The sequence below is a fragment of the Schistocerca nitens genome, chromosome 10 (genome assembly GCF_023898315.1).
Source record: "Schistocerca nitens isolate TAMUIC-IGC-003100 chromosome 10, iqSchNite1.1, whole genome shotgun sequence".
Taxonomy (NCBI): domain Eukaryota; kingdom Metazoa; phylum Arthropoda; class Insecta; order Orthoptera; family Acrididae; genus Schistocerca; species Schistocerca nitens.
In genome coordinates this window covers 128,145,614-128,163,249 of record NC_064623.1, presented here as the reverse complement: position 1 = coordinate 128,163,249, position 17,636 = coordinate 128,145,614, and the positions used below count along the sequence as shown (strand labels likewise).

At 38.6% G+C, this 17,636-nt stretch overlaps 1 protein-coding gene across 2 annotated transcripts in view; it reads right to left on the bottom strand.

Moving 5' to 3' along the window:
* The window catches only part of LOC126210046 (mitochondrial import inner membrane translocase subunit TIM44), a 50,644-nt gene that overhangs the window by 17,389 nt on the left and 15,619 nt on the right, over window positions 1–17,636 (bottom strand). For both annotated transcript variants that reach the window (XM_049939155.1, XM_049939154.1), the window contains exon 6: window positions 10,204–10,530. In XM_049939155.1, the coding sequence (XP_049795112.1) occupies window positions 10,204–10,530 (327 nt within the window). The remainder of the gene's footprint in view (window positions 1–10,203; window positions 10,531–17,636) is intronic.

The following is a 17,636-nucleotide window of genomic DNA, read 5'->3' as shown; positions in this document are numbered from 1 at the left end:
TATGGACAGCTCTGCAGGATTCACATTGCCAATTCCCTCCAGCACTACTCCAGACACTAGTTGAGTCCATGCCACATAGTGTTGCGGCACTTCTGCTTGCTCGCGGGGGGCCTACATGATATTAGGCACGTGTACCAGTTTCTTTGTATCTTCAGTATTTTGATTGATCTGTATATGATCAAGGACTATTTACCCATTCCAGATTATAAACCTTATGTACTGGACTATAACAGTGACTGATCTGATGTGTGATGTAATAGGCTCATGCAAGTGTAGAATTGGAAATTATTTTCTTTTGGATCCTATTGTCACTTCGATTTTTTAATTACTCCTTATGCTATCCCTCTTTATTTAGATGTCAACTAACATTCTGAAACTGATAGTACTGTTAACAGATCTTACAACAGCTGTTTGGCTAGGTTTATTTTTCAAGACTCTGTGAAAATGGTTGTACAAACATCCAGGCAGATCTTGATTATTAAAAATTTAAACTTGTACATTTTACAAAACTCAAAACATGACACACTACAATCAATAATTCAGAATCGGAATAGATCAACCATACTAATATTTGAGTATAACAATTTGTAGGGATCTGAAATGGAACAATCATGTAGGCTCAGTCGTAGGTAAAGCAGGTGGCAAATTGGTACTTTGTTAGGATTCTAGGGAAATTTAATCAGTCTATAAATGAGTGCTTGCAGAACACTGGTGTGACCCAACTGTGAATACTGCTCGTGTCTGTGGGACCTATACTAACTAGGATTAGCAGGGAATATTGAACACATACAAAGAAGGACAGCATAAATGGTCACAGCTTTAATTCATGTGAGGCCATCACAATAATACTAAAAAACCTCAACTGGCAAACATCTGGTTAAAGACATCAATAATCTTGCAAAAGCATTCTTACAAAGTTTCAAGATACAGAATCAATTGAAAGGTCTAGAACTATAGCCCCGACATATCACTCTTCAGCAACCGCAAAGACAAGATTCGGGTAATCTCAGAGTGCACAGAATCACTGAGATGATTATTCATTTCATCTTCCTTATGTTAATTGACTGAAAAGAATCCTTAACAATGGGTACAATGGAAGGTGCGCTCTTAAATGCACTTCACAGTAGTTTACAGAGTACCTATGTAGACGTATATATAGATGTTTTCCACAGAATTATGTATATGCACTGTCCAATTACAATAATGCAACCACCTGTCAAATGCCTGAATAACCACCTTCTGCAGTGCATGTAATTTTTAGCGATGACGTGACATTCCACCTTAGTGGTAAAGTCAACAGACACAATGTTCGTATATGGGGTTTGGAAAATCCACATTCACCATTGCAACATGAAAGAGACTCACCAAAGATCAACATGTTCTGTGCGGTATCCCATACAAAGGTTTATGGACCATTTTTCTTTGCGGAAAGAACTGTAACGGGAACCACGTACTTGAACATATTGGAACAATGGCTGTTAACTCAAATTATGGAAGATTCCCAGGACTTCATTTTCCAACAGCATGGAGCTCCACTCCATTGGCACTGTGATGTACGAGGCTTTTTGAATGATTCTGTTCCTCAGCACTGGATCAGTCGCAGGGGACTCGAGGACCTGGCTCTGCACTTCTAGCCACTGAGGTCTCCTGATCTCACACCCTGCGACTATTTCTTATGGGGTTATGTGAAGGAAGTTGTTTGTGTCCCGCCTCTACAAACCACACTAAATGATCTGCAGAACCAGATCACTGCTGCCGTGCATTCAGTAACAGCAGATACACTTTCGCGTGTGTGGGATGAGTTTGGCTACCGCGTTGATGTTTGCCGTGCAGCCAATGGTGGCCACATTGAACATTTATCACATTTGTATTTATTAAATAATTATTAAAAACTAATTAATTACAAATTATTAACTTGATATCAAATATTATGAAAAAAAAACCTTGAATCTTCCTCTTTTCAGTGGTATAAAGCTTTCTCATTTTGGATTTTTACTTGAATAAATACGAAATTTTGAAAATGGGCCCATCATTTAGAATAAGCCTGTATTTGTTCATTCTATATACAGTGAGATGACAAAAGTTATGGGATAGAGATATGCACATATGCCGACGGCACCAGTATCTAATACACAAGGTATAAAATGGAGAGCATTGGCCAAGCTGTCATTTGTATTCAGGTGATTCATGTGAAAATGTTTCTGACTAGATTATGGCTGCACGATGGGGATTAACTGAATTTTAACGCGGAATGATACTTGGAGCTACACGAAATTCCAATTTCGGGAATTGTTAGGGAATTCAGTGTTCCGAGATCCAGTGTCAAGAGAGCACTGAGAATACCACATTTCAGGCATTACCTTTCACCGCAGACAATGCAGTGACTGACGGCCTTCCCCCAAAGACTGAGAGCAGCGGCATTTGCATAGTGTTGTCATTGCTAACAGACAAGCAACACTGTGTTAAGTAACTGCAGAAATCAATGTGGGACTTACGATGAACTTATCGGTTAGGACTGCGTGGCAGAATCTGGCATTAATGGGTTAAGGCAACAGACGACAGTGCCTTTGCTAACAGCACAACATCGCCTGCAGTGCCTCTCCTTGGCTTGTGACCATATCGACTAGAAAACTGTGCCTTGGTCAGATGAGTCCGAATTTTGGTTGGTAAGAGCCAATGGTAGGGTTTGAGTGTGGCACAGACACCACAAAGCCATGGACCCAAGTTGTCAAGAATGCACTGTGCCAGCTGTTGGTGGCTCCATAATGGTACGAGCTGTCTTTATATGGGTCCTCTGGTCCAACTGAACCACTTGTAGACCATTTGCAGCCATTCACGGACATCACATTCCCAAACAATGACGGAATTTTTACAGATGACGACGAGTAACGTCACCGGGCCACAAGTGTTCGTGATTGATGTGAAGAACATTCTGCACAATTTGAGCAAATCATTTGGTCACTCAGATCGCCCGACATGAATCCCTTTGAACATTTATGGGACATAATTGAGGAGTCAGTTCGTGCACAAAATCTTGCACCAGTAGCACTTTTGCAGCAATGGAGGGCTATAGAGGCAGTATGGCTCAATATTTCTGCACAGGACTTCCAACAACTAGTCGAGTCTGTGCCATGCCGAGTTGCTGCATTACGCCAGACAAAACGAGGTCCGACACAATATTAGAAGGTATCCTGTGACTTTTGTTACCTCAGTATAAATGTTATGCGATGTTGGCTCTCGGTATTTTGGCATTATTTATAAAGTTGCTCCTGTTTGTCAAATCGTGCTGAGCGTTACTGCTATAAAATCTGGTACAGAATTTTAATTAATCACTGGTATTGCTTCACAAGACCTAACGACAGACAACATTACTGTGAGTGACACTGTACATACTGCGTTCGGATGTTGCTAGTGGCTAATTAGTATAAGTTTTTTCCGATTTTAAAGTGCTTATTACAGTAATTATTAAATTTCATTTGTGCGATTATACAGAACATAGTGTAGCAGATAGCTACACGTGGCACTTTAATCTGAGCTTCCATGTGTACTATTTTCGTTATTGCCTAAAACACTCGTCAGCAATTGTCACATACAGTCATTTGCAACCAAACAGATGCTAATTCACAAGTTTTGCTGAAACATGAGCTGGTGACTGTATTTTATTACTCAATGACTAATATTTCAATCAGTTGCAGTTGCAAGTTTAGCTAACAACACTAAATCAATGAACTTGAATACAAAGTTTGTTTCTAATCACTGTTGTCCAACATACTTGTTTGTTCAATGACAATCAATAACAATCTGGCTTGCATTCTTTTGGTCAAAGTTTATTCTTCAGAAACAATGCTTTTTCTGTAAAGTGGAGAAAATTAGATTATAAAAGTCATTAATATACTGGAAAGTGCAACCAAGTTGTAAGCCACCCGCAGTTAAACACAATCAAATAGCTCTTTCAGACATCAAAATGGAAGGTCTTCAGTCATCCACCACACAGTCCAGACCTCTCTCCCGGTGGTTATGAAATATTTGGTGAGCAGGCTCTCAGAGGCATAAGAATTATCTCAGATGAGGATACTGAGCACTATGTTCAGAACTGGTTCATAACATCGCCCCAGGAGTTTTACGAGATGGCCATTAATCACCCTGTGTTGCAGTGGGACCAGTGTCTCAACAATACTGGGCAAAACATTCAAAGCAAAGGTATAAGTTTCTGGTTACAGGCCTCCGGTTCATGTTTCTGTCCCTCCCCCCATATGCAGTGTGCCCCTATTCAGTGACTCCTCATCTTTCTTTGTCACTATATAAATACATTTTCACTCTTGCGCCCTGTCACAGGCATTTTATTTTGAGATAACTACACCATATTCTGGAGGATTAGGTCGTCGAGTCCTCTTTGTTATGTGTGTTGGTAGTCTCTGATGGTCCATTGAAAGAGATCAGTTTTTGGTTTGTTTGTTACGATCCCTAATGTTCCCCTGAGAAGCTGTGGTAAAAGGTGTCTACCCAAACAGAACCCGACTTATCTGTGCGAGCCTCTTACAGCTGGGACACAGCAAGTGCCTCGTAGGTTGCTCACAGTTTTAACTTCAACAGCTTCTGACTTGCAGCTCACATTAGGTTGAAGGTTAAGTACAAGGTGAGTGGCCTCACATAGACAGTTTTTGAATGTGGTAATGGGAAGTATTTGGTGGAATATAAATCATTCGAGGAGTAAATGTAACAGCAACAATAATTCTGACTGAGCAAAGAGACAGTTTTGTCACAGAATGTAATAACGTGGTGCTGAATCACAGTTAGCCAAAAGGAAAGAAGGGGAGTACCTTGACAATTTTGAAATGGAGTTGCGAGGAAACATGCTTCTAGTGAAATGGACCAATGGAATGAGGAATGAAGAAGTATTTCTAAGAATAGTAGACGGAAATTATGAAAATGGTGGGAAATTAAAATTCAAGTGCCCATTAGTTTGCCCCCTCCCTCCCCCAGGGACAACTATCAATGCGTCAGAACAGTCTCTTTGCAAGCAATGGTACGAAATCCCTTTTTTTGGATCCCTAGATATGCAGGGTGGTTTTGATGGTGAAGGTAACATTACACAGTGCTAGGTAGGTGTTCATATTATTCTGTCCAACTCTTGGGTGCAGGTAGCAAATAAATGCAATATGTATATAATTATGGAAATGTTTCTGCCTTGAGCAAATACAAATCCTTCTCGTTTAACATCCATACATATTATGGTGAAGAAATTTTACCATCGTCATTGGATCTTCATCTAATAAGTATGTACTAGAATGCTGGAGCTCAAGACATGTGAAAAACTGATCAGGAACCAATAGGATCACAAGGAATTTACATGGGAATGCCAGATAAAAGAGTAACTGAATAATGTCCACAATTCAGAACAGGATTTGTGGTTGGTCTCAAAATAATTGAATTCGTAACAGAATTTAAAGCACAATATCTCAGGCTATCAACACTAACTATAAAAGCTGCAAATAAAATATACTTACTTACTTCTTGGCACTAAAGCCCATGCAGGGCCTTGGTTCCTCTGATGACCACAGCCAAATCCTGACATTTTTCTGCTTGCTTCCTCCATCTCCTGACTCCAATATTTCTCAAATCATTTTCCACATCGTCCAGCCATCGTTTTCAGGGTCTCCCTTTGCTCCTTTCGCCACCTGGATTTCCTGTGTAAACCTTTTTGACAGCTCAATCCTCTGACATTCACTTTACATAGCACAGCCATCTTAAGCTGTTACACTTAATTTCAGTCACCAAGTCAGGATTTCTATACAGTTCTTCCAATTCCTTGTTTCACCCTATCCTCCATTGCCCCGCCTCATACACGGCTCCAAAAATCATTCTTAATATTTTCCTCACCCATCTTCTCAAGAGCTCTTCTTACGCTACAGTCATTGTCCATGTTTCTGAGTCATACATTACCACCAGTCTTATGACTGTTCAATAGACAGTCACCTTCGATTTTCTGCTCAGGCTACATGACTGAAGGATCTTGCTAAGGCCCAGTAAGCTCTATTTCCTGCAGCAATCCTATATTTTATTTCTTCTCTTATTCTGCTAGCTTCCGTAACCAGCACTCCCAGGTATTGGAACTTCTCACATCTCTCATAATTGCCTCTGTTCAACTTAATAAGTTCTCTTTAACAACAGCATTTTTCCTGTAAGCAAAGAGATACTGTGTTTTTGTGTTATTTACTCTAAGTCCCAACTGTTCTGCCTCCTTTCCAGTCTGCCTAATCCTTCTTCCATTTCTTTCAAACTTCTAGACAGCATACACACATCATTGGCATAAGCTAAATTTTGGTGCATACAATTAAACAGAGTGTCACCTCGGTTATCATCTCCACCCCTCACATCACTCTCTCCCACACTATGTTGAAGAGTAGTGTGGATAATACATCACCCTGTCTTAATCCCTGATTGACCTCAAATTCTTTAGAAAGTTTTCCTTCTACTTTTACCTGTCATTTTGTGCTGGTGAGGGTCATCTGTACCAGTCTGATAAGTTTACTTGGGAATTCCATCTCCATTAAGGTGTCATATAGCTCTTTCCTTTTAACATTATCATAGGCCTGTTTAAAATCTACTAAAAGTTGGTGTACATCCACATTATATTCATAACACTTCCATTATTTGCCTTATAATGAAGACCTGGTCTGCTGTTGATCTACCCTGTTGAAAACTGCACTGGTAGTCTCTGAGTATTTCTTCTGTAATTGGTTAAGTCTCATAGCAATGACTTTGGCTAATACTTTGTACACCATGCTGACTAAAGCAGTACCGTGATAATTTTCACAGTTTGATTTGTCCTTCTTCTTATGAATTGGGCATATAATGGCCATGTACCACTGGTCTGGCAAATAAAATATACACAATAATAAATGGCCATGTCCCACCTAATGATAAAAATCATGAAGAAAGAACACAGAAGATGAGGATGGATTGTGGGAGCTTTTAGACCAGTTGATAACAAACAAATAAAAGTCACTCTAAAATTTTAATTGGAGATTTTAATGATCAGTTAGGAAGGAAAAAAAGAGATATACAAACATAATAGGGAAATGGCCAGCACAAAGAAGAACAAACACGAATGGCAAGAGATTGGAGGAATTCTGCAAAAACCATGACATAATCTCACAGCTAATATACTTCAGGAGGAGCCCAAATAAACTCAAAACTGGGTCATGTCTGTATGGGTGTAAATTACCACAGGCAAAGCTACAGTGTGAAATTATGGGGAAGGACAGATACTGGGTCAGATCATTGCATAATAAAAATTAAATTCACTCCATTGACAAAGAAAACATCCCACCCCGAAAAGAAGTGAACCTACTACCCTCAAACTGAAAAACGACAAGGAAGGTGATGAACAAACAAGGAATATAAAAATAACAGATGACCTAGAGGAAGTAGTTTCCCAGTTGAAACAAAAGGCTGAATAAGTAGCTCTAATAAGGCCAAGGAAAAAATGTCAGTGGTGGAATGATGAGTGTGATAAAACAGTAGTAGATATACACCAAGCCTGGTTAAGGTATCAGTCATAAACTGGAAGAATCATACTTGCAATTCACTGAACAAAGAAAGGTAAACCATAAAATAATAAGAAGGGTTAAACATAAATACTAACAACATATACTTCTGACAGAAAATCTAGCAAGAAAACAAATTTAAGGGATTAGTACAAAGAATTTAACAGACAACTATTCACATATGATCCTCCAAAATTAACGAATAAGGATAAAAACAATAAGATGGCCACAGCAATAAAAAATACAAAACTTTTATAAGAAACATTTAACAAATTACTAAACTGTGAAGATCTCCAGATTTATTACAGATAAGCGCAGATACCCTTTTAAAACACCAGCAGAAAATATACACCCACCAACAAAACACCCGCCGGCCGAAGTGGCCGAGCGGTTCTAGGCACTGCAGTCTGGAACCGCAAGACCGCTACGGTCGCAGGTTCGAATCCTGCCTCGGGCATGGATGTGTGTGATGCCCTTAGGCTAGTTAGGTTTAACTAGTTCTAAATTCTAGGGGACTAATGACCTCAGCAGTTGAGTCCCATAGTAAAAAAAAACACATACAGCCACCCACAAGCCATGAAGTCTACAAAGCTTTGAAAGGGCTCAAAAACTAAAAAGCAAGAGGAGAAAATCAAACATTTGCAGAACTTTGGAAATGCCAGTGAAGATATTGCACCACTGCATTGTGAAAACCTGGAACAAAGAAGAACTACCAGAACACTGGACTACAGCTATAATCCACCCCTTACACAAAGAAGACAAATTGAGACAATTATAAAGGAATTTCCCTTTTGGTCCTACATATTAAGTTATGACAATAATTCTATACAATCATTGTAAAGATCAACTTGAACTGCACTTAGGAGAATTTAGAAGGATTTATGCCACAGAGATGCTGTCCAGAACAGATAATCACTTTGAAATTGGAAATGGATTACTACAAAATGAGACAAAAACAACAAGTCATAAACTTTGAACACTTCAAAAAAGCTTATTATTGTACCCACAGAGCTTCAAAGATGAATATACTAAGGAATTTCAGACCCATCCCAAATTAACAGAAATGATAAAATTAACTCTAACAAATGTCAAATCTAAAGTGAAGTTCAGAGGAGAGATATCCAAGTCATTTATAATTGAGACAGGGAGATGGTTTATCGGCATTACTTTTCATCTGCACTCAGGAGTACGTGACAAGGGAATGGTACGAGGAAAACCATAAAAACTTAAGAACTGTAACCAAGAAAGATCAAATAGACTTAAACTGCTCGAGACTCAAAGATGACTTAGTGTTACTAGCTAATAACACTCAAGAAGAAAAAAAAAAAATCAAATAACAAGTCTACAAAATATAGCACAAAAATAGGACTCCAGATATCATTCGATAAAAACTGAGAGAATGGTAGCAGATCCACTAGTAATCAACCACATAACAGGAAAATAAAAATAGTGAAACAATTTAAATGCTAAGGAGAAATTATAACGTACAACTTGGATGAGCAATCTGCATAGCAAGAAAGAACTAACAGAATGATAAAAGCTGAAAAATGAACATGGCCTACATGCAGTAAAAAATATCTATCAATCTAAATTAAAACATTATAAGACAGTGGTTCAACCAGGGGTGACATACAGCAGTGAAACTCTTTTCAGAGTCACTAAAACAGAATTAACAAAATCCCAAAAGTAGAGACAAGAATAGCCAGAACATGGATAAACACAAAATATCAGGAAACTGGAAAATGGTCAGTAGCGTCAAATGATGTGGTGTACAATGAACCCGAGCCCATTACAGATACGGAAGAAAAAGTCAGTCCTCTCTCTCTCTCTCTCTCTCTCTCTCTCTCTCTCTCTCTCTGTGTGTGTGTGTGTGTGTGTGTGTGTGTGTGTGTGTGTGTGTGTCACATTATGAGGACAACAGAAACCAGATTACCAAGAAAAATTATATAGAAACTTAGGAAGATGAAGCAACAATGGGATAGATAAAGGAAATCAGGAAGTATATGAAAGAGCTAGAATTAATGCTGGATGCTTTGAAAAACAAAACAGAAAATTTAAAGTATTTGAAAAAACATAAACATAATATTTAAACCAAAAATTGGCAAGTGACATACAATGAAAAATGTATTTACAGATGAGGAACAACAAAAAAGATGAGAATGAATGAAAACGTACTGGGCAATTTTTAGATGAGGAACAACGAAAAAGATCAGAACAAATGAAACGGTACTGGGCAATTTTCTGAAAACTTACTGAAGAAGATGACCAGAAAATGAATGACTACAGAAGAAGACTTCAAAATTTACGTACATCTTATTTGACAAAAAACAAATGAATCCTCAATCACTAAACTTCACTGAAACATGACAGGCTCAAGGCAAATGCCGGAATGGTTCCTTTGAAAGGGCACGGCAAACTTCCCTCCTCATCCTTCCCTAGTCCGATGAGACCAATTACTCCTCTGATTGGTCCCCTCCCCCAAATCAGCCAACCAACAAAACATGTCTGAATGTTAAACAAAAAGATTTTGTATTTGCTCAAGGGAAAAGATGGACAGATATGAGCTTCAACCACAATATGGATGTAGCACAGTCCAAACTGATATACAGGTGTTGATTGTAAATCAACGATGATATCCCAGAGGATTACTTACGAGTATGGAGCGTCATGGCACCAGTCCCGCAAAACTTCCAGATCTCCTCTGGATATGGCTTCTAGGATGTTTGGAATTATGTCCGTCTCACAGTCTCTAAGAAAACGATGTCGATCGAAATTAGGATCCAGTTTCACCAGCTCAGTCATTGTCTCGGACAGCTCTGTCTTCTGAAAGAGACCGCCGACCACATCTGACACTTTATCAGTTAGTAGTCTGGAGGCACGTACCACTGGATTGTCCGATTCATCGTAACGTGTCTTCCAGTCCAGTATCTTACCGACATATGGGTTGTTGTCGCGAAAATTCTGCCAGCTTTGGTAGAACCTGAAGCAAATGAAAAGTAATTTAAATTCAAAGATTAGTCACAAATATAAATAAATTACAATTTTACATGGGGGAAAAGACTAATTCTTGCCATAAAAGGAAAATGCAATCAGTTTCATTACGATGTTCAATGATGTCAACAAAAATTTCTGAAAATATAGTCTTCTGCTTTGTAACCTACTGAGAGCGAGGAAGAGACTGTGCGAAGGAAAATGTGAAATGTGATTGCATGTACTCCGTATCCTTTAGGATATGAGGTGGTATCCAAAAGTTCATGAAATACATTTTAAAATTATTATGTCTCACCTAGATCTCATTCTGCACCATCATCTTCATCTTCAAAGTAATCCCCTCGGTGACTAAATCCCAAAATTTCTGCTACTTTTGAAAATCAACCTGGAAGTCTTTCTTTGTTAGGATGTTTAGTATCCCCTGTAGTTCACCTGAATCACCTCTATCATATCAAATCTTCATCCCTTCAACTTGTTTCCATCCTAAGCTAGGGGACAAAGTCATCTGGAGCTATGTCTGGTAAATAGAGCAGTTGGGGAGCATATGGAACTGGTCAGAGAAACTTCTTTCCACCACATATTGTAGTACTCGATACTTCCTGAATTTGTGCTATGTGATACATAAAAATACTACTAATAATTTTACAGTTTAGTTGAGGCTATATATATATATAACAGAGGGAAACATTCCACGTGGAAAAATATATCTAAAAAGAAAGATGATGAGACTTACCAAACAAAAGCGCTGGCAGGTCGATAGACACACAAACAAACACAAATATACACACAAAATTCAAGCTTTCGCAACAAACTGTTGCCTCACTCACAGTGAAGAAGAACTCCAGAATTTCCTCTCCAACCTCAACTCCTTTGGTTCCATCAGATTCACCTGGTCCTACTCCAAATCCCATGCCACTTTCCTTGACGTTGACCTCCACCTGTCCAATGGCCAACTTCACACGTCCGTCCACATCAAACCCACCAACAAGCAACAGTACCTCCATTATGACAGCTGCCACCCATTCCACATCAAACGGTCCCTTCCCTACAGCCTAGGTCTTCGTGGCAAACGAATCTGCTCCAGTCTGGAATCCCTGAAACATTACACCAACAACCTGACGACAGCTTTCGCATCCCGCAACTACCCTCCCGGCCTGGTACAGAAGCAAATAACCAGAGCCACTTCCTCATCCCCTCAAACCCAGAATCCCTCACAGAAGAACCACAAAAGTGCCCCACTTGTGACAGGATACTTTCCGGGACTGGACCAGACTCTGAATGTGGCTCTCCAGCAGGGATACGACTTCCTCAAATCCTGCCCTGAAATGAGATCCATCCTTCATGAAATCCTCCCCACTCCGCCAAGAGTGTCTTTCCGCCGTCCACCTAACCTTCGTAACCTGTTAGTTCATCCCTATGAAATCCCCAAACCACCTTCCCTACCCTCTGGCTCCTATCCTTGTAACCGCCCCCGGTGCAAAACCTGTCCCATGCACCCTCCCACCACCACCTACTCCAGTCCTGTAACCCGGAAGGTGTACACGATCAAAGGCAGAGCCACGTGTGAAAGCACCCACGTGATTTACCAACTGACCTGCCTACACTGTGATGCATTCTATGTGGGAATGACCAGCAACAAACTGTCCATTCGCATGAATGGACACAGGCAGACAGTGTTTGTTGGTAATGAGGATCACCCTGTGGCTAAACATGCCTTGGTGCACAGCCAGCACATCTTGGCACAGTGTTACACCGTCCGGGTTATCTGGATACTTCCCACCAACACCAACCTATCCGAACTCCTGAGATGGGAACTTGCCCTTCAGTATATCCTCTCTTCTCGTTATCCGCCAGGCCTCAATCTCCGCTAATTTCAAGTTGCCGCCACTCATACCTCACCTGTCTTTCAACAACTTCTTTGCCTCTACTCTTCCACCTCGACTGACATCTCTGCCCAAACTCTTTGTCTTTAAATATGTCTGCTTGTGTCTGTATGTGTGGATGGATATGGGTGTGTGTGCGAGTGTATACCTGTCCTTTTTTCCCCCTAAGGTAAGTCTTTCCGCTCCCGGGATTGGAATGACTCCTTATCCTCTCCCTTAAAACCCACATCCTTTCGTCTTTCCCTCTCCTTCCCCTCTTTCCTGATGAGGCAACAGTTTGTTGCGAAAGCTTGAATTTTGTGTGTATATTTGTGTTTGTTTGTGTGTCTATCGACCTGCCAGCGCTTTTGTTTGGTAAGTCTCATCATCTTTCTTTTTAGATATATATATATATATGTGTGTGTGTGCCTACAGTTGACATGAAAACAAATGTATTGTTAATACTAAAGCTACACTGATTCTAATGACACTAGCATTTTTCTAGAATTTTCTTGACATATTTAAAAAAGTCATAATTTGATTTATAGGTAATTAATGTTAAAGATCATTACTGATTTTTTTTTTATTTTCATAACATCATTTGTAAATTTATTAGCGATATAAATAAATGCTCAACTTATAACAGACTGTAATAATTGATAGTTGCAAGCTATCATTGTTGCACCCTATATAGAGTTGGTAGAAAGCACCTGTATCTGATGGGCTATTCGTCCATTGCACTAAGTACATGTAGATTGAGGTTGTGAAACACGCAAATAGGGAAAGCATGATTATTAATCATGTAGTATTTGCAAAAGTGCAGTGTTACAAATGTGTTAAAAATGTATTAAAATTAATAATGAAGAAGAAACACAACATGCTTTCATGAATTTTTTTAATGGCACATATTAACAACCTGCAACCTTAGGATCTCTAGCTAAGCAGAATATACCTACTAGACAAAGTAACGAACAAGATGAAGTCAAAAGTTAAGTAATTCCACCTGTACTGACACACATGTCCGTATCTATCACAAACTAAACACTGAATATTACTTCAGTAAAGTTTGTAGGTTAAAGAACAGTTGCTTTCTTTGAATTCTATACAAGTGGTTTACATACCACAAGGGAGATAGAGATTAGAGGAGCAAAAATCATTTTGTTTCTAGTGAAAAATTCCTGATGTTGGCTGCATTCTTTTCTGCACTGACATGGTGAAGTACCCCATCATTCATATACCACTTCTGTGAATGATTTCACATCATGTCCTCCCTTAAACATATTAAAACAGTTTAACAGAGTCTGTCTGGAAGGGATGAACTCCTTATGTACAATCCTATCAGTGCACACACACAAAAACTCAATGTGGACATAATGTTACTCTTGACTTGCCAAGCTTTGTTGGTCGAGATCAATGCACACTCTTTCATTGCAATGACTGCTTCTTAGGGGTGTCTCACTCATAAACCGCATTTTTATCTCCAGTGACAAGCTTTGAAAGAAAATTTGGACTGTTCTGATGCATTCATGGCAGAAACTTTTCCTTAATCCTCTGTATGTTCAGTTTTTCTGACAGAAATATGTGCCAAAGTTTACTCTCAAGCTTTGCATCTGTGCAAACACTTATGGCGAGCATAGATCCAGTACTAACCAAAGAAGATAAAACTTGAAAAGTGGAATGAGTATACACAAGGGTTATATAAAGGAAAGCTACTTGAAGACAATATTGTGCTAGGGAAAAGGAACTGGATGTATACGAGATGGGTGAAGAATTCGACAGAGCACTGAAAGACCTCGGAGAAGATACGAAAGAGGATTAGTTTTCTGTCTGTTGATAGCTGCTTGGTTAGTTAGGGTTATACAGAGGAAAGCTATTTGAAGACAATATTGCACAAGGGAAAAGGAACTGGATGAATACGAGATGGGTGAAGAATTCAATAGAGTACTGAAAGACCTCGGAGCAGATACAAAAGAGGATTATTTTTCTGTCTGTTGATAGCTGCTTTTTCTTTGAAAATTGCTGGTTATGGGCAATGTTGCCCACCTCCAGATCTGTTAAACAACAAAAATAAATTACAATTTCATCCAAACCTTCTGTTTAAAAAAAACTAAAAAATTTTGTAATCTAATTACAATACAAAAGCTGTATAACATACCATACATTTTAGTGAGAAAGTAACCTATCATAAAGGAGCTATGACTTCACAGTCATACACTAAAACCATACTCATACGCCGTCACTTTATATTAAGATTTTAAAAGAAATTCTGAAATAAAAATCAGTGACTGACAGACAGAAAAATAAGCCTCTTTTGCATAAATAAGGAATATGACAAATATGTGCAGTTTTGATAACCTAGCACCTAGTTACACCACGAGAGGTGTGAAACCATTTTTTAAAGCTATTTTAAAAATTGTGAAAGCTATTTTAAAAATTACATTCAATAAGAACTGTTCAGTGTTAGGAGGGTTCCGCACGTATGCAAAAGTAAAGATTAATAACAGGTGTTTGCTCATACCAAATTTCTTTTAAATTTTAACATAAAATGGAAGCATGTGAGTACAGTTTCAGTAATGAGAGTGAACTGATAGTCCCACTACAATAGGTTATTCTGTAACTCTAACATATGATTTGTTAGACAACTTTTATACTGTAACCAGATATAATATTTTTTTATCTTTGTAAGCAGAGGATTACGACCCACTTTAAATACAGTAGGAAAGTTCAGGCAGAATGTAAACAGTTAAGGAGTAAAGGAGACCACTTACTGAAAAACGGAAGCATCGAGTCATTGACAGGCCCAATAAAGGTAGGGCCTATTTTATATAAATAAGGATTGCAGATTACAATGACAAATATATCCAGTTTATCAAACTTAGAGCAGACAACATTCCCTGGTGTGCAGAATATACGAGACCAGTGAAATACCTTCAGACTTCAAGAACAACGTATTAAAGTTTTTCCCCTCCCACGAGACCACACATCTCAGTATATCACAAATTTCAACTCAACGCGTCTACCTGTTCCTAGAAAAAGGGATCATAATAGATGGACAGCGAGACAAATAGACAGTCAGCTGACAAAAAATTATTTTTTTCATGTGATATAATTATAAATTATGAGTTTTCAGATTTTTTGCTTTACCTGTACTGTGGAACATTGTTTCCTGATACATTTCACAATTCTACGTGAGTGGGAAGTACCCTATAGGTTTTGATTAGTATGTTTGCAAGTATCAAAATGTGACATAAATGGTTGTGTCTTTTCATAGAATTGACTTAGAAGGTTATATTTTTTACACCGCCAATGGATCATCGACCTTAGTATGTGACAAATTTCAACTTCATACGGCTACCCATTCCTGAGAAAAAGAAGCCTTAACAGTTGGATGTACAGACAAACAAAGCAATCCTACAAGTGTTCGGCTTTTATCGATAGAAGTACAGTGTCCTAAAAATTGATATTGTAATTCTATCTGAGATGAAAAAGGAGTTGGAAGATCTGTTGGATGAAAATAGAAGTATTTTTGAACATATTTTTAATCCAATTAAATTTATCAAAATCATAGCTGAAATACTTTTTGAAGTGAACTTTAGTGTTCCAAGATGATGGAGAAGACAGACTTTTATCTCCAGCACAAGTATTGGATTATCTGTGTGCTCTGACACCCTAACAATAGAGTGGGGAACATGTCTAGAATGCCATTTTCCATTCAGTTTTGACATAGGTCTAATTTCTTTATGAAAGTCTTCACTTTTTCAGTACAAGATAGTACTTCTCAAAAGTGTCAGTGAAGTAAGCCATATTCAATAGAAAATTCTCCTCCAGAGAATGACTTCTCTCCTTTAAAAAAGAGAATATCTTATTGCTCAGTTCAAACATCCTTTTTAGTACTTTACACCTTGCAAGCCATCAACACTACTAAGAAAAAGAGCAAACGAGTGTGTTCATCATCCATCTTCTCATGTAGCGCTTTAAGAAGCCTTGAATTTATATATTTTGACTTAATAATATTAACTGTTTCTATAACCATTCACAGCAAATCATTAAGAGGTTTCTTTAGTGGCCAGAGCCTCCCATTGTATCATGCAGTGAGTCAATACTGCATCAGGAGCTATATATTTAACTTTCGTTTCCAATCCACCACAAATTCCAGACACTGAGCTCCATATGGGCATTCTCCAATGCACCTATTCTACGATATTCCATTTTGACTAAAGAAGTATTGACGCCTCACAGAAAAACAATTCCTCTTGAATGTTAAAGTCGTCAATGAAATGAACATAAGCAATCAAATGAGCATCTTTACGAATATCAGTTGCTTCATACACTTGAAGTGCAAAGCAATTGTAATGCAATTTATTGATTAACTGCTCAAGTATATTGTGAGAAATGTCAAAGATTTTTCTACGCACAGTGTCATTAGAGACAGGAATACTCTTTCAACTGTTTAGCATGTGACTCACCACACAATGTGACACTACATCAACTGCTGCTGCTGGTAAAATCATAATTTCTACCATCTTGTGTGGTTTCTCACATTTAGCAATCCTTTGCAAAATCTGGTAAGAGCATAAAAGGGCCTTAGAAGTCACACTCATCATTTTAGTACAGTTCTCCTGAGAATGCAGTAAAACATTTAATTCCCTGGGGGGGGGGGGGGACAACTTTTTGGTTTTCCCATTAATTCAGGATGTTTTGGTTTCAGCATGTATCTAACCTTTCAGGCTTTGTTCTGTCAGCATCTAAAATGGTTATATAAATTACACACTGCAGATGTACTTCACCACTGGTTGGAGTTTTCATGAATCCTAGCAATAAATAGTTCTTGTTTTTGACTTTGGAGTAATGCCTTCTGCTCCTCCAGTTGATAAAACACTGGTGTCATCACATCTGTCACTAATCAGGAAATTCTTCGTACTGCAGTCAAGTCTTCCTTGCAATGTCTGAAAAACTGTAAGGTGTAAAATAGATGATCCAAATCTTGCACTGTGCACAACAGTTAAGGATACAGAGACAGTGCAGTCGATAACGGGTGATTCCGCCGATGGCAGACGTCACCCACCTTGCTCGATGATTTAAAACATTGCTAAATATATGACCACAGTTTCACTGTCATTGAACGCATCTGGCGGAACACCAACGCCCAGTGATATTCAATCCAGGTCAACAGCACCTTCCTTGTCGAAGGAAATGAGAAACATAACTGTTTGTTACTAAGAATGTTTTTTAA